At 33.3% G+C, this 18,609-nt stretch overlaps 1 protein-coding gene across 1 annotated transcript in view; it reads left to right on the top strand.

The window, feature by feature from the left end:
• The window catches only part of DIAPH2 (diaphanous related formin 2), a 189,544-nt gene that overhangs the window by 66,739 nt on the left and 104,196 nt on the right, over positions 1 to 18,609 (top strand). The window contains exons 19-22 of the mRNA XM_083797793.1: positions 2,843 to 2,944; positions 4,393 to 4,487; positions 5,826 to 5,927; positions 12,184 to 12,423. Coding sequence (XP_083653919.1) covers positions 2,843 to 2,944; positions 4,393 to 4,487; positions 5,826 to 5,927; positions 12,184 to 12,423 — 539 coding nt within the window. The remainder of the gene's footprint in view (positions 1 to 2,842; positions 2,945 to 4,392; positions 4,488 to 5,825; positions 5,928 to 12,183; positions 12,424 to 18,609) is intronic.

Raw genomic sequence — 18,609 nt, 5'->3', positions numbered from 1 at the left:
TTTTTGCCGCTTCAGTGAATGATTGTTGATGGGTTAAAAAAAAGCTTGCTGCTTCTTCCCTACTAAATGGAGAATTGCACTAAACTACATCTGTATGAAGCAATACAGATGTTTTAGCTTCCAGATTGATTTTTTTTTTAATCTTTTTTGAGCTACCCTGTGTTAACTGCTGTAAAATCCTTATTCATCTCTCCCTTCAACTAGTTCTCTGGCATCAAGATGAAAAGCCTGTCTCATCTTGAAATAGGCACTTGTGTCAGGAATACCTGAAAAGAGGTGGGAGGTTGGTCAGCAGTAGTATATTGATTCTTAAATGTATCAAGTAGTGTTTTATTTATTTAATTCTTCTTTAAAAATTTGTAATTTGTGGTTCTGTTGCAGTCAAGTCACTGCTAAAATGGACTGCATTATCGGAGTGAGAAAGAGGCTCTATAACAGAAGAGGCAAAAGCATGACTTTTGATAGCACTCTGCTTAATGTAATCAATCAAACTGTGTAGAAGAATTTCTGGTAATTTAACGTCTCTTCTGCCTGTGAGTCTTAAGTTGGTAAGGTTGGTGTAGATGCTAAACAGCAACTTCGGTGTAGTCACCGAATTTAGTTGTGATTTCAGTTATTTCTCTATCATTTTTTTGAATTGGCATGAAGGTAACTAATAGTTCTTAGTCTCATGCTTGAAAATATTTGAAGAGTAGCTGTAGTTTCTTACAAAACTTCTGAATGTTTGGTCTTTCGTGTTGTAAGTTTGATTACTGGTTTCACAACACCTAGAGAAATGCAATCTGGAAACAGTTGAGGAGGGATACTATTGAAAATTTGTTGTTCGCCCTGTGTGGACTCTTGCTCATAAAGCTGTTTCTCTTTCTGTCTGATCAGGTATATGTGAATTATCACTGGGAAAAAAAAATCCTTTGTGTGAACTGACATTTGGTAGCGTATTTGCTTCTCTGGTTTTGTATATTACAAAATATTTTTGTTAGCCCTGCAGTTTTTGCAAGCCTCAAGACAAATAGCACTGGCTTTGTGTATTTTCTTTCAACTAATAAAAGAACAGGTTTGTCTTTAATGTTCGTGGCTGACTGACAAGTCTCGTACTTTGTAAGCAGATTATAAGGATGTATGTTCTTCACCATATTTCCATAAAGACTTGATTATATATGGAAATCAGGAAGGCTTCATTAAAGGGATGAAATTAGGAATAAGTCACTTACCTTCTCAAATCATTTCTCACACCTGTCTCACCAGACACAAATTCCTGCTTTTCAGTAGTTTCTCTTGCTCTAACAGAACTCACAACGTTTATTGCATTGTCATGGGAGAAGTCATTATTAACTCTTGGATTATTTTTTTTATTATTATTTGTTGAGCATCTGGTTTTATTTCCATGTTTAATTGAGAACAGTTAGTGATAAGGGTTTGATTATTTCATGGACTGGACTGTCACTTTAGGATTTTGAACTGTAGTTCATTGGGTCAGTGCTCGTCGGAATTTTGAGTATTGGCTGTCTGCAAGATTGCTGTAAAGTTGATGTGTAGCTCTGTCCTTTTTCAAATATATAACAGGCTGGTCATATGTGGCTAGGCTTGCAAAATAATAGCAGGGGAAGGGGAGAGCAAGCATTACGTTGTTGAACAGTCTTTTCTGCTTAGCTTTCTCTGCTTCAGGCTTTTTAGAGGTAGCTGGAGATAAGGGAACTGTCTTGGACTAGCTTAGTTTATGCTGGTATGCAACCGCGCAGGGTAAACTAATTATTCAAGTGGTATAAACCCAGTAGTATTATTTTGAGATGTTTTCCTGCTAGTAATGTGTATGAGGTGAAAGTAATTTTTTTTCTTTAAGAGGTTGAAACTGGGGCTTTAGTGTTACTCTTAACACTAAAAATAAACGTGTTTTCTTAGGAGATAATTCTAGTGAAACCCATCCTGATGAAACAGCACAGCAAAAAAAAAAACTGCTCTGAGAAGAAAAACATTTGGTCTGCTTAAAACTTCCTCTTAATTATACTTTAAAGTTTTTCAGTCGCTTCTGACTGACTTAAAATGTTCATCAAATTTTATTAAACGTGTTAAGTTTCTGTTTCTTCAGTGCCAAATATGTTCTGTAATATTTAAAAGGAAATAAACCCTTGCTAATGGGTTTACACAATACTTTAGCAAATTCTGTAAACATTAAGGACACTGAATTATGCAGAAAATCAGCATATATTTTAAATATCTGAATACCATTTTACTTTCTGTATAATTTTAAATACTGAATATAAAGCTAGCAATCTTTATTACTTACAAACAAACGATAAAAGAATCCAATTTAAAATATTTTTTAAATGTTTTACAGTGTTTTTTGGGGGTTTTGCTCTTTACTAGGAACAAGATATGTAATTAGTAAAAACCTGCCTCTTCAGGTTTATTGTGTGATGAATCTAGAATAACTTACCTTACTGGTTTTGGGTTAACTTCTAATGCTATCTGAGATACTTAGATGTCAACAGAGGGCACTCACGTGCTTTGTGGTAACACCAAATCAGTGCATTTTTAAAAGTGTTTGGAATAAACTGGACTGAAGATACTAGAACTTCTGGATTAAAAATATACAAAAATATATAAATATAATGTGATAGTACATGAAAAAATTGTCATCGTCTTATTAAAAATTTCATTTCACTTTCCTTCTCCTTAGATAAATGTGTTATTTGCTGCTTTAGATATTTTGCAGTACATTGAGGCAATGGATTTGCATTTTCTTGAGCTAATTCTTACAGATGCGTTGTTACGGCTTTCTGACGAAGTTGCTGTTAGTCTCTTTAACAATTGTATCAGAATTTAATAAATACATTCTTTACAGCTAAAAAGGCAATAGAAGAAACAGAAGAAAAGAAAGTAGCTCAGTCGAAGAAAAAGATTAAAGAATTAAGAGTTTTGGATGGAAAATCTGCACAAAACTTATGTGAGTGTCAAATATTATAAATGAATAATTATCATGTCCACATGACTGTTCTTAAATATTCTTTCCTTGCTTAGATGTGCAATATTTTTCTAAAAATTTGCTAATGTGAATGTAAGTCTTAAGTTCAGAGAGGTTTTATGTAAGTATGATCTAAATACACTTTACAGCCTTGGAAAATGTAAAAAAAAAAAAAAAAGAAAAAATGGTGTAAACTTAAATTTTAATTATAGTTTCTTTGTAATTAAAGAGTTGATTCTTTCTCTAACTGCATTAGACTAGAAGTATAATTAAGTGATAATCACCGATTCAGGGAACGCACAGTGTTGGTGGGTTTTAGGTTTGGCCTCTTAGCTCCCATCCCCAGTGGATTTTTCCGGTTAAAGCAGTGGAGAAAGAGCTTGATAAGGGCTAGACTTTCAAAGAGACAAATATTGCCAAATGGGATAAATTAGGTGCAAATACCACTATGTTAAGTTATAAAGAAAACAGCACCACCTATTATTTTTAATTTGCTTTTCCATTTTAAGATGGAGGGAAATTGATTTCTGAGAGTAGTAGATTTTTTTTTTGTTTAATGTGAATTAGAAATACCTTAAAATGCTCGTAGTCCATCTACACTTGTGGCAAAACAAGTATGTAAAAACAAATCCGTGCATTGTTTATTGCTACATCCATGAGTACATTTTTCTAAGCAGAAAAAGTTCTATGACACAAGTGATATAAAATTTTAAACCAATCATTGAAAATATGGTTGTAGGAAAATCAGACATAGTAATTGGGTTGAATATACAGCGCTTCATAAAAAACAATGTATCAGTCTGTCTTCGTTAGGGATATTTTGTGTTTTATGGAATGGAGTTTTGAGATGTTGTAACATCCTGGAATCAAATTATTTTTACAAACACCATCTTTGAAACATATACAATATATATAGTCTCTTTTATAAGCTTAGTTACTTAAAAAATGGTAGGGGAGGTAGAGTGTGTGTGTATAAATATATTGTCTTTGCCTTTGGCAAGGATTTTTTTTAGAATGTTATGTAAATACTCAGCCAGTTATAAATTCACTACAGCTGTGTAGACCAGGTTGTGAAAGCAAAAGTAGCAGCTAAAGTCTTATAATGGGCTGAACATGTCTGTTTTAGTAGTAATGCAAGTATGTTGCTATTCATTTAAAAAAAAAAAATATTTCTGACAGATAAATGACGATGCAAAAACAGTCCAAATTGTTGTCGTATTTTGATTTCTTAGAAATGACATTGATTATAATTTCAATTGAAATTTTACTTCATATAACACTTGGCTTATATAGAAAACTTTCTTGTTGTGAGTTATCTTAATTTGGATCAAGATAGATTTTTTTTTTTGAGTTGTTAGAATTGAAATTTGCATTCCTACATCCATCTTCTTTGACCTTTTGGATTCTAATGATTTCTTACTGAATTTCAGCAATATTTTTGGGTTCTTTCCGTTTGCCTTATGAAGAAATAAAAAATATAATTTTAGAGGTTGATGAAGAGAAGCTGAGTGAATCCTTGATTCAGGTATGTGAAAAATGTTTGGTTTTGTTCATAGTGTGTTGTACATACAAATGATATAAAGCTGTAAGAATTCAAAAGTAAAAACAGTGTAGAGTTTTCTGGATATGAGCTATAAATATATCACTTGAATTTAGTGTTTTGTTTATTTCACTTCTACTTTTGTATATGGTTACATATGGCAGTAAAACTGTCTTTAAAAGGCTCTTAAAAATTCTTTCTTTTGAAAGCGAAAATTCATAATGTAGGAGATTAAAAAAAAATCTGACTCTAGTTTTTGAGCATGAGACAAATGTTTACCTAGTTTAGGCTAGTGGATAATAGAGTTTCAGAAGGCTTCTTGTTGAAAAACCTCTGCTTGTCACTAGTGATAGATGAAACTACTTGAATGTTTCAGGATACTGCTGCAGTGCAATGCAAGACCAACCAAACAAACAGAAAGAGTCTATAAATCAGACCTGCTTCTGAGCATCTTTGATCTTATTTTAAGGCCAAAATCTGTCAGCCAGAGAGATGAAAATATGGAGTACAGCTTCTTTACATGTCTCTGCTTGCTGTCCTCACAAGGGAGGACAGAGTCTTGTAGGAGGAGAGCAATCTCTGTGGAGTAAGAGCACAGCAGAGAAGGCGGCAAACCTAAAATGGTATACAGATGTAGCACAATGATGATAAGGATGTTGAATTACTTCCTCTTAATATCCTACGCAGATTATTGATGTCATCATTACCAGCTGATCCAGTCTTCACTAACTGATACTTTCCTAGCTAATGTAGTAGGCTGGTGTTTGTCCTTTCATCTTTCGTTGTCCCCTGTTTGTGACCCTGTCCTGGTTCCCACAAGGCTTTCTAAATGAATGTTTTCTTCCTTTCTTGGTCCTGGAAAATGATTATTCCAGGGAGATTGGGCTAAACTGGTCTCTACACAGTTAGTACTTCATCACTTTGTCAAATTTTACCATGGATTTTTTAAGCAAAATTTATTTATTTTTTTAAGATATAACATTTAGCATTACTTGTAACTTTTAATGTAAGATTACGTTATCTCCACAGAAGTCTTAAGTTGTTATCAAAATGCTATAGAATTGCATGTTTCATAAACACTTCGCATTATCTGTCTATAACTTTTAAATACTGTGAAGGCATTCTTCAAATTGAAGACAGTGCTGATGTCTGTATTAATTACTGGTTTCATTTGATTTTTATAGTGTCTAAGCTACGTAGATAAAAATAAGTTCCCTGTAATTTCCTCATGTATTTCTGTGTTGTGTCGTCTTAAACATTTTATTTTAAGATGCCAGCTCATTTGTTATATCAAGTGTAATATAATGCCTTCTTTTATTTTAGAACCTAGTGAAGAATCTTCCTGAGCAGAAAGAACTTAATGCCTTAGCTGAATTGAAGGATGAATATAATGATCTTGCTGAGTCAGAACAATTTGGAGTTGTGGTATGTATTAGTGCAGTAATTAACTGCAGAGTATTATTTCATCAAATAGATGTAACTTTAAAGTATATTGGTTAATGTTATTGCACGTTCTGCATAAAGAAAATGGTGCTGTATTTATTGATCAGAAACAGTCTAAAAATCTCTGTAAATTCATACTTGTTTTCTTATGGTAGCGATTATGGCATGTGATTAAGATCATTAAGGCATTTCTTTGCCAGACCAAGTCTTTAATATGATTTTTGTATGATGTTTTGCATGGAACACTTAAGTATTTATTGTGCCTAGAGTGTTCTTCATAACCGTTTTATGAAGTCTTAGAAATTTAACTGCTTAAAGATCCATTTACTGTGGCACTGACAACTTTGATAAATTTATTCTTCTTTATTGAAAACTGAACATCTGAAAGTCATGTGCTCATAATATCTCAACTCAGGTTTTATCTTTTGGTAAGATATGTCTGTACATCTTAAGGTGGGGAAAAGATTTCTTGGTAGAAAGAGTTACATAATTGCGCTCAAATCAATAGAAAGCTTTTTTAGGAGTTGGACTCGATTTTACTTGTGGGTCCATTCCAATTTGGGATATTCTATCATTCTATATAATATACATATGTGTATGTATACACCCACATGCATATACATACAGTATGTATGTGTATGTATACATATACTTACGAAACTGCTTTAGAAAAAGCATGGATTTGTAATAGAATTGAAATTTAACATCATATTCTGTTGCTTTTACTAGTGTTCAATAAATGTATCTATTAGAGAGGAAGGCATATCAGATATAATGACTAGAGCCTGTCTCTGAATGAAATCATTCAGTTTGCATAAATTGCCAAATACATGCTGGTAGGTGATTTTATGGTACCAAGTATTAAGCTAGGACTTGGAAGATTCTGATTCTGGTTTTCCAAAGACTTGATAAAGCCTAAAGCAATTTAGTTTATCATTTCACTTTAGTTTTGACATTCTGAAAGACTATAATGATGATCGCCTTTGTAATATATTTGAATGTATTTAACACCAGAGGAGCTAGGCTTGGTGTTGTTGGAATTTTACAGTTTAATTTACAGTTATGTAAATTAAAAAGTATTAAAACAGAAATAGCAGTTCTTGGAAGAGTAGAAACAGCTTTATTTTTATATATGTGTGTGTGTGCATGTGTGTGTATATGTATACATAAGCAGTCTCTGCTTTGAGTGTAAGTTGGCTTCAGAAATACCGTTGAGTGATTTGTTTGGATTCAGAGAACATGATTTGAACTAGTGAGATTTTTGTAGAGGATATAAAAAAATGAAAGGTATCCATGACTTCTTTCGAAAATTCCTAGGCAATTGATTTTAATTTTTTATAAATGGCATAAAGTTCCAAAAACATTATTTCAGAACAACGAGGAAATTTGGTAGAATATGAACATATTCATACCTAATATTCTACCAGATTTCCTTGTTGTTCTGAAACATGATTTTGGAATAGTTTATATTATGTATTATTTTGTATTTATTATAATGTAATATTTATATAAACTCTTTAAAACCCCTGGAGGAATATGTTGTTCCCTCCTGTCATGTAACAGACATTTCTAGTGACTAAAATGATGTGATAAAATGACATTTGTGCTTCCAGCCCAATGGCAGAAAGGGCTTTTAATCTCTAGGAAGGAAGGCAGGCAGGCCAGAACAATTGCACTGTCTGCTTCCTGCCTACTTCTGAAATGGCAACAAGCAAAGGGTGGCAGGGAGTGTCTGGTGTACCAAAAAAGCCAAAGTGGCAAATTGTGTAGATGTCATGTGAGGAAAACACAGGATGGAAGCAAGCAGGGCAGAGGCACTGGGACAAATGACTGGTGTCTGTGAATTCCATTCAGTTAACTATTTAAAATAACTGAGAAAATTCAGAAAATTGTGCGTAATGATCTTGAATTTTGAAGCATTACTTGTAGATGTTTCTTCTTTTTACTGTTGTAAGGTATTTCATGTTGCACCTTTGATCTTTGTAACTGAGATTTTCTCCCAGCTTGATGCCTTCTGCACACTGCAATTTATAAACATCATACCCTTCTTGTCTCTTCAGCTTCAGTCTTTCTCCCCATTCAGTTTTTGCTGCATTTCTCTCTAGCTTTTACGTAATGGTATTTCTGGAATGCTATACTGTGTATCTGCATCCTCCCACCATTCTGCTCTCTGGTGGGTAATGGTAAATTATCCTCCCGATGAGGAAGGATGAGGCTGAACTCAGTTTTACCTATCTTCATTGTCAAAAATGTTTTCCTTACATACAGTCAGAAGTTCCTGAGCACCATCTTGTCTTTTGCTCTTGCTCTATCACTATGCACTTTCAAGAATCCTCTGCGTCTTCTCTGTTTCTTCCCTTTAGGTAGTTACAAATGGTAGTCAAGGGCAGCTATTCACTAAAGAACAGGTGTTGTGGGTTGATCTGGGTAGACAGTTAAGCACCGCACAAATGCTACTTATTTCCTCCTTATATCCCATCCCTGCAGGGTAAAAAGAAAGGAGTGAAAGAAAGCACAGAAGTTGAGATTAAAAAAAAAAAAAAAAAAAAGTTCAGTAAATGAAGGAGAAGTGGAAGAAGAAAAAACAAAAGTGATGCAATGGCATCTTTCTTTCAACTCCTAAACTTACTGTGCACCTCCTGTCTATTCGCTGGGGGGAGGCAGATTGAGAAACAGAGAATGCTGTGACACTGTGCAAACACTGTTCAGCAGTTATTAGAACATCACTGTTATCAGCATTGTTTTCATCATACATGGAAAAACAAAAAGAGCACCGTACGGTCTGCTATGAAGAAAACTAACTAATCCTAGCCAGATGCAGTAAAACAGATTAGTCAAACTTGTTTGTTGCTGCCAAAATTTGTTTGCTCTTCATAGGCTTACTTTAGAAGCATATACTTTTTTTTAAGAATTGAGGTAACTATATTTGTTCATTTATGCAAAGATGATCTGCTATTCATGAAGATAAAATTATTTCTCCACTTTAACGTGTGTTCAGAAGGTGTTACGAAAGAACTTGCAACTTCATCTGAAATTCTGATGGGGCATAGGACAGGCAGGATCAGGTTTTGCATTTTGTACCTATTTTGGTCATATTTGACCAATGGATGTGCAATTTTGGTAATATGCTAATACACTGCTGTTAGGAAAAAAAACCTGATAGTAAACTTAAGGTGTAATTATTATAGGTATCAAAATGTTGATCTATCCCTGTGGAAACATTTCTTTGTAAAGTGAAGAAAACCTGCAAAATAGTCTTTCGTTATTTGCCATATATTTGGCTTCGTCTTGGTTGAATGAATATGACTGATAAATGAAAGAACATAACTGATGCTCTCGTTTACTTTAGCATGTTTATATATGAATTGGCTGCACAGTGAGTGTAAATAAATTTACCAAGTGCAAAGTGACTTGACAGAGTGCAAAAGCTATTTCAGTTTTCTGTTACCAGACATAATACTGAGTGTATGATAATATGTGGAGAATGTTTTTGTTCTCCTATTTGGAAGATTTTTTTCCTTTGATCCAGAAGACTAGAAGAAGGACTAGTTCTCTTGCATTGTTTTCATTTAGTGGTAAACCAAAAGCAATTAATGAAGTTGGCAAGATACAAGTACTGTGTATTAGGTATGTGTAGAAAGTAGGTGCTCTCAAGAGACTTCTTACCAGAGTATGAATTCATGCCAATTGGCTTTGCTGATACCTGAAAACCGCTTGACCTGAGAAGGAGTAGCCTTGGGTTTTAGCAGTTGTTGAATAGTTCAAATTTTTAATCAGTCAGTTTTCTATCAATTAGATCTAGTGCTTGCTTAATGCTTTCTCATTCCTTCTATGTAGTATTATGATTTTTTTCTTTTTCCGAAAACTATGCCACTAATTGAAAGTGGCTGGGGAGACTGTATTCTCTCTCTTGGTTGCCTTAGGAACAGAGGATCTTGGATTTATCTCACTTGTGATCACTACTAGATTGAATCTAAATGGTTCTTGTTTTTTAGTCAAATCTTACTGAAGAAGTCATAAAAATATGCTTTTTTTCAGACAGTCATGATATTTATTTGTGATTATTTGTTTTGAGGAATGACTGACTACAAAACTTCACGAAGGATTTAAAAGCATGTGATGCAATGTTAACTGGAAAAAAAACGCTAAATCAAACATACCAAAGTGGTGATGTTTACCTCATGAAAGGCTTGAAGCTTGCTGACATATTCAAATTTATTTCTTACTAAACCATATGGTAAAATATTGCTTTCAGGATATAAAGAGTTTTACAACTTTTTTTGATGCCATTTTGAATAAAAACATTAATTGGAGCTTGTCCTGCAAAAGTCACTTAATCACTTAAATTGCTTTGACTTCCATTTACTGTAGCACAGTGAATGTAGATTGTTTTCAGGACAAATGTTTTCAGTATGACATTTGTGAGATAGAGAATGATTAGAAAAATAGTGTTTCAAGACTGAATGGTGGTAGCTTATGGAGGCTTCAATAGATATTTCTAATAATGGGAATTAAAAAGCAAGTTATGCTGAAACACTTTTTTACTGAATCATTCCTTTTCCTCATCGAAAATCTCAGTTCCTTAAAGGAGCTGTGGTAGAAGTCTGAGCAAAAGACATAAACAAAGATTTTTTTTATTTGCTTTGATGGCCAAGATCTGTGATTTGTCACATAACAAAGCTTTTCTTTCAGGGGGACAAAGTGCTTCAGGAACACCACTGATAGTGAATACATTGGGGGAGAAATCTTTCTGTATTCTTCTAATTAAAATTAAGAGTTAGATTTGGAAGGTAATCATTCTTGCATTTAAATGAAAATTTTTAAGTGGATTAAAAATTTTCAATACGTATTATTTTCTTAAATTTAAACGTATTTTTATGAATGGCTAAGTAGAAGGAAATATTACTGATTACTTGCGCAAAATACAAAAGAATAATTTCTAGAATAATAAAATCGGTATTGGGGGTTTAACTTAATGATATTGCTATCAGAGATACTTCTCAGTATCTGTGTCATGTACTGTTCTACAACTTTGTGATTTATGACCTTCCCATCAGGTCAGGAATGAATTAGTGCTGTACTACCTTTTACAAAATCCCTGAAACAGAAAATAGTGTCTTGGGGAGAAGTTTTAGAAAGTTTGTTTCAAAAGACGACAAGTTGAATAGTAGCCAAAAACTCTTCATTCACCTCCTAAATCTGGATTTTTTTGTTGGGATAGACAAAGATGAGACTTTTTCTTGGATGGTATGAACTTTAAAAGCCTTCAGGTCAAATATATATCATACTGTATCTATAATATAACTTTGAGCTTGTTTGGTAACCATCATTCCAAAATGCTGATAGGATTCATATTACTTATCACTTGATATCAGTATAGGTAATAACAGAAAACTGTTTGAGCTTCAGTTTAATTAAAACCTGCAAAAGTAATCACCAAATTAGATGTAGCACTAATGTAATTTGCTGATGTTATCAGCAAATATCATAAGTTATAGCTCCCATTAGTACAATGGCAATATTCCATGAACAGTGGCACTAATGTAATCTGGCTTCATATAAACATCTGACTAATGAAGCCTGACCTCCAGTGTCTCAAACTCACTTGGATATTTCCAAGGCCTTCCACAAGGGCCCCTAAGAATTCATCATCTTTTTCTCCCCCACTGTTCTCCCAGTGATGAAGTGCAACTTGAGAACTGCATCAGCTCAGTAAGAGAGTCTAAAAATGAGAATTCTCTTGTTTAATCAGACTGTAACTGTTTATATTTCTGCTATTGTACAATCTCTCAAGTGTCTTTGGTTTAGACCGTTTCTGAAGGAAGAAAAACTTGAGAAGCTTAGCTTCCAAGCTTAACTTCACTGGAGCTTTGACAAAATGGTCATCACATATGCCTTCAGGCTAATATTCAGTTCTTGTTAACTGGTGGAACTGGCTTACATACATGCTGTGAGGAACAATTTTAGTAGTGTACATTTATTGCTAGTGAGTTTGGAAATTAATGATTTGATAACACAAAGCACTCTTATTTTCAGTATGTTGTTTTATTGAATTATTTCAAGTGAAGTGTATGGTTTGGGGAAAAAATACCTCTGTGCAGGTACAGATTCTTGGAAAATACAAGATAGGCAATGAAAACACAGAAATTGTAGTCTTCCAACTCTGGTTGCACAATGTTGGTTTTTAGTATAAACTTTTGTTCTTTTATGTTCTGATACAATTTCTCTTGTTTTGTAGATGAGTTCAGTGAAAATGTTGCGGTCACGTCTCAATGGGATCCTTTTCAAGCTTATGTTTGAAGAACACGTAAACAATATCAAACCTGACATTATGGCGGTTACAATAGCTTGTGAAGAGCTGAAGAAGAGTGAAAGCTTTAGCAGGCTTTTAGAGTTAGTGTTGTTCCTTGGAAACTACATGAACTCTGGTTCCAGAAATGCACAGTCTCTTGGTTTTAACATCAGTTTTCTTTGCAAGGTAAGATGAAACTATAAAACTGGTAAGTGCAGATTCATGAAGCTTAAAACCACAAGAGAAACTGCCATAAGTTAGGGAAAAACAACCAATCAATGTAGTTTACTGCCCACATCTCTATTTTAAATAACAGATGCAGAAACACAGAATAAAACTTTCTAGCATGGTACGTTGCTATAGCTGTCCTACTCAGTGCACTGGTGATTAAAGGCAGTCGTTAAACTATAAGTCTGTTCTGAGTCTTTCTGGAACATAAAAGTAGAACAGCCTTTCCAACCCCAATTTTTTCAGCCATCACCTCTTCAATAGTATACGCATAGACCTTGTGTTAAATAGCTCTGGCTACTTGTCTCTTGCTTCTGTCTTCCATCCTACTATCCATAAAGCAAGAAGAAAGTATGTGGAATTAAAGATGGACATTGTTATCCTACGTTAAACTTCACTTGTGGTGGCAAAATGAAATACAACATCGACTTAATTTGTAGCAGCACTTGTTTATTTAAATGATGAAATGTGATTAAGACATTGATCTGAGCTTGACCATCTCAGTTTGTAAAGTACCTGTCTTTGAAATAAAGAGATGCAACATCTGTAAACAGATGTAAACATCTGTAAACTGCTTACTGTAGTTTAATACAAAGATTTTGCCAACTTGAAGTAAAATAAAACCATGACCCGGAAAGTAGTTTCATTCATTAATGGCTTTTTTTAAGAGTGGCCAAGTTGAAGTTTATTTTATAAATCCAGTTCTGTTTTTTCTCGTCATTAACATATGAATCTAAAGGGAAATTAGTGAGTAAAGTGGAAATCTGCTTTTTTAATTTAGAGGGAGAGAAAATGATGACTATGCATAAATAGTATTCTAGCATAGCACAGATTTGAGAAGGTATTCTTGCATTCCAGGTGACTTATGAATTGCTGTCAATGCAAATCCCACACGTGTTGACACAGCTAATGTAGATTGACTAATCCTGCAAATTGTTTTCTACTTGAACTGAGTAATTGCTGAAGCATAACTATCTGTGCTTACAGCTAAATTCCATTTAAAATAACTGAGATAAAAATTTATGACTACTTGCCTTGCCCTCAAAAAAAAACAACCCACCTTTTTTCAAGACATGTTTCTGAAGGAAGTACTTTTTTACCTGTGAGAGAAAATCTTTAAACATTCTCCATAACAAACTGCTTACTGTGCTGCTGCGTTTAGTTGTTAATTATGTTTTATTGTAAGGTGATGTCTAAAAATAAAAATAATCACAAGGACAGTGATGTCTGTTGGAGTGAAAAAGGAGGTCTCACCAAAATGTAGACATAAAATTGTATCATTAATACCTCTGTATAGTAATTATACCTTGTGAATTACCACTAATTAGTTGCAAAGTCAGGAAAAGTAATTTAAGTTAGTGGATAAATTTCTCCAGACAGAGCGACATGGTTATTGGCTATTTGCTTCTGTTGTTTATTACTTAAGTTAAAAGATGCTTGCTGCTTCCGTTTAGTGCTCTGGTTTTCATTGCTTTTATGCATTTGCCATTCTAATTTGAATTAGATCATTATAATAACGTGCTTTTGCTATAGGTGTTTTTTCTCAAATTTTGTCTCTGTACCTTTGCTTTAGCGTCATAATTAAAGAACCACCCTTCTGGACCATTGATATTTATTTTGTATACAAAAAGAAAAAGGTGTCTACACACTTAGTATTCTTGATTTTTTTTTTTTTTTTAATTTCATTACTCCTATAGACAAAACTGATATTTGGGTAATGACTATTTTTTGTACATTATTTTTGATTGGTAATTGCATTTGGTTCCTTTGTTAAATAGCTTTCAAATTCTGCCCTCTTACTCTCCCCCCAAAGTAGCAAAGATGGCATTATTGGCTCTGTATTATTAACTAAGAGTATAATCTCACAGACCTTCGTTAACTGTCTTGAATAGTATAAAATATTAAATTATATCAGGTGGTGGTATCTTCTGTAAACACCAGATTTAATATATCTGTAGCCACTTACCAGCTTTATTACATGATTAAAACAGTCTTGGAATTGAAGACTTGGAAAATGGTTGGCCTTCAATGATGTAAATGAATGCTTCTGTATGCGTAAGGATGGTAGGCTGAGTGTAATGTCCTGTTCACAGAAATCTTACTGTGAATAGAAAAAATAGAAATACCTGACTTCTATTTTTTTTCTGAAGGCACTAAGAGAAAGAAGTGACATTTTACAGCAAAAACAAGATAGCAGTCTGTTTGCCAGTGTCTTGTGGCTTATGTGTGTTTGCTTTGTGGTATACTTACATGCTACTAAATTTTGAAGGCTGCGTAAACACTGAAAGACTATTAATTAATTAATTATTTTTTCTGGTGGCAATTTGATAAGGCAACGTTACTGCATAAAAAGGTCTGCCTTGAATAATTTTCAAGTGTATTTGTGTCTTCTCCCAGGCAATATATTTGAGTTGTAAGCTTTTATAGAGGAATTTGAGAGCTATTAGTTTGCATTTTGATAGAATATATTTAAAGCATAATAATAACTAACTTACTTTACTGTTTTGTGAGCTCTGTTTTTGTGTGTGGAACCCTCATAAGTCATAGTATGTTATTACTTAGAAATCGCATTTCCATAATGTCAGGTACATTGTTAGACTAGACGTCAGGTATAATATGCCGAAGAAATTTCAACCGAATTTTTTGTCTTGCTTGCCATGAAAGTGACTTTTTTGTTGTTGTTATTTAAGTGACTTCAGAAACAGAAAAGTTTCTTACCTTTTCTCTGTCTGCTGTTCTGCCTGTCAGTTGGCATATTTAATCAGTTAGGAAAAAAATCAGAGGACACAATTTCTTTCTACTAACCACAAGATCATCTATTCTCTTAAAACAAAAAACAACATTTTAAATTATGAAGTTGCTGCCAGTTTTGGGAAGAGCTTTAACCTGAGACTGCACTTGTATGAAGTGCATTCATTCCCTGTCCCAGTATTTAAAATATCTATGTCAGCTTCTTTTGAAATACACTGTGAAGGTGTTATTTTCATACTATATAAATATATAGTGTATAATTTCTTACTATATAAAATAAAGAAAGCTTTCATAGTATGACATTTTTGCTATTAAGTTTGCAACTTCTTGGAGGTTACTGTTTTTTATTAATCAAGGGAGGATTGATTGTAATAAATAATTCTGTTAATTTGAAGTGATGCTTTGACTAGTCTTCTGTTGTCAGGGACAACTATACAAAGGAAAAGTCTGTATTAGGTGCATTTTGCTTCTTTCAGTGGCTCATGAACGATGGCAAAACTTAGTGTTATGAACTGTTCATGAAGTTCAAAAACATACAGTGGGACACGAGGCAAAGTAAAAAGGGGAAAGTATGAATGTCTTTTTTGGAATTACTAGCACGATTAAGCTTCTGTTTTGTGTAGAACAACTATGTTTTGATGTCTGTCTATATCACAGGTGATGACAATTTTAAAGATGAGGATGCCTGTTTGTCTACTTTTAAAGGTTACATACCTAGTGACTGTTTCTACAGGAGTTTTAAAAACCATTAAGACTGTTTAGCTTAGTGTTTTCAAATGTTGGTCACTTTGCTAATTTTTGGACTGATGGCTTTTTTTAAGCTCACTGTAGTCTACTTGATCGGATAAAGCATGATCTAAGTTTAATAACACTATTATCCTCTGAATATTCTTGTTCTAGAAGGACTTCAGTTGTTATGTGAACATGAGTTATTATAAATCAAGCTGAATGTGGCTCGTATGTTAGTTTTTAGCTATTCTTTGTATTTGATGTTTTGACAAGGGTTTAAGTCTCAGAAGAAATAACCAGAAAATATAGTTGGTTCAGGGGAATCAGAACAGTGGATATTAATCAAGAATTTTTAAAGTCTTTATGATTGTAAGATTTTTGTCATTAGACCAATAATTTAAACTGTCTTTAGGCTTTCTGCCTATGGAAACACAGTAAGAGAGCTTTTTATTTTTACTTTTTTTTTTTGGTAGAGCCAGAATTTCTGACTGTCGGCAAGTTAGAAACAGTGTCTGTGTACACATTTCTTTATGTAAAATACATTTAGAAATCAGTTTGTTTTTATGAAGTATCCTAACCTGATAAATTCACTTTTCAATAGAACTTGATATCCATATTGATTTTGTTGTTTGAACAATCTTAAAATTAATTGTCTCTTAGTAGATATGCAATCAAAAACACGGCAGGTATTGATCTGAGATAAATCTTTTGTTTTGTGAAATGCATGTCCTTAAAGTACAGCTGGTCATCTGATATACGGAAATCTTATTGTGTAATAGCTTTTAATAAAGTTCAGTGAGAGAAAACACTGATTCAGACTTATTTGGTTATAGTTAGAAAACTAATGCTTTTGTGGTAATTGCAAGTCCTTAAAAGCAAATTATGTTTCTGAATGTTACACTGCAGAGTATATTGGAAAAAGCAGTGATTGGTAAACAACCCTTGGCAGAATACAGAAAACTTAATTTTGTTTAAATAGGAGAGGCCAAGCAGTTACTCCTGGTGTATGTTTTAGAGCATTCTTGATTGCCTAAGTGTCAAGTGCTCTGTGAAAACATGAATATGGCAGAAGTAGCAGAGTTATGGCAGGGAGGGTGCTGTAATAATTAACCGAAGTTGAGTATTTTTGAGTTGTTACTTTTGATTATTGTGTGTGAATGATTGAACTGTAGTTGTTTGCAAAAAGACGATAGTTACCATCTTTTCAAGGATGAGAAAACCCTTGTAGTTTTAGGCTAGAAAGAAATTTAACTGAAAGAAAAAAGATTAGCCTTAAGCATATGTAGAGTACAACTTCTGTTGTTTTGTGTTTTAGTTGATGGAAAGGCTAACAGCAAGCACTGTTGCTTTAAATAAAGCTTTTCTATTATTCCATCTGGAACAATTGGGTATTTTATGTAATAAGTAATATTTGTGTTGTTCATAGTGTGAATAGTACAAGATGAGCTGTTCATATAGTTTGAGTATCACTGACTAGTGTTTATTTATTGTCTACCGGTCTCTTCTCTGTTAAGGTAGGGATAGAGAGAGAGATTTCTTGGCATGAGAAGTTATTTTATGTAATCTCATTTAAATCAATAGAAAGCTCTTTCAGGAGTTGGACTTTGATGATCCTTGTGGGTCCCTTCCAACTCAGGGTATTCTATGATTTATAATAATCAAATGTCGCTCTAGTGGTGATTCTGTGAATATAGAAAGTTGCCTTACATTCACTGTCACTTTTATCTCCCGCACCTGAAAACTTAATCCAAAAATACCTGTTAAAGAAGAAAAACAAATTAAAACCTGAAACTGGTTATGGTGTGATTTACCATTTTAAATCGTGTATCAAAATATTGCAAGAAACAGGGCAGTTTTATTACATTGATGTTATTTTTGAACTACAGACCTAGGTACTCTATATTTAATTGATTTGAATGGCTATGCTTGCAAGTATTGTGTTCTGTGTATATTTATCTTTAATCCTTTCCCAAACAATGAATCCAATAGTACCCAAATTAATGCTTTGACATTCAGCAGGAAGCTGCTCCATAAACCTATTTTGATCTACTGACTTCTTCAATCAAATGTGTTATTTCCACATTTTCTCTCAGATTAAGGCTGTGGAATCAAAATCTATGTTTGAAGATTTTAACATCCGTGTTAGTATCTCATATAAAAATTAATGGATTGGAAAACCTTAAGTCAGTGATATGCATTAATAATGTTTTACAAATGCCATATATGTGGGCGTTGCTCTATAAAAGCTCTTCTGTTCCAATGCATTAATACTACTAGAGAAGTAGTAGATAAATTGGATTATTTTGCTTTATAATAAAAAATAAATTCCCAAATGGTGAATTCTTCTAATATTAATGAGTTTGTTTTGTTTATTAAGTCTCATGGAATCGTTATAACTTGTCTGGGAATGCTTTGGAAATGAAACAGTAAAAACAAAGGGGGCAAAATGCAGAAGCATTTGAAAAGCAAGGGAATGTCAAAGCATATTCAAACTTCTGTTAGCATTCCGGGTTCTGTCTTGTTTGTAGATTTATTTTTAAATAATGTCTGCCAAACTACACTTGAGAAATGCCTATTTTCTTCTCTCATTATTAGTAGGCTTAGAATTTGATTTTAAAATATTGATACAATTACTCAATATTAGGTATTGAAAGTCAAATATGA

Source organism: Anser anser, assembly GCF_964211835.1.
Source record: "Anser anser genome assembly, chromosome: 13".
In the NCBI taxonomy this organism is placed as follows: domain Eukaryota; kingdom Metazoa; phylum Chordata; class Aves; order Anseriformes; family Anatidae; genus Anser; species Anser anser.
The sequence above is the reverse complement of the archived record's forward strand: the minus strand, read 5'-3'. Positions and strand labels throughout refer to the sequence as shown.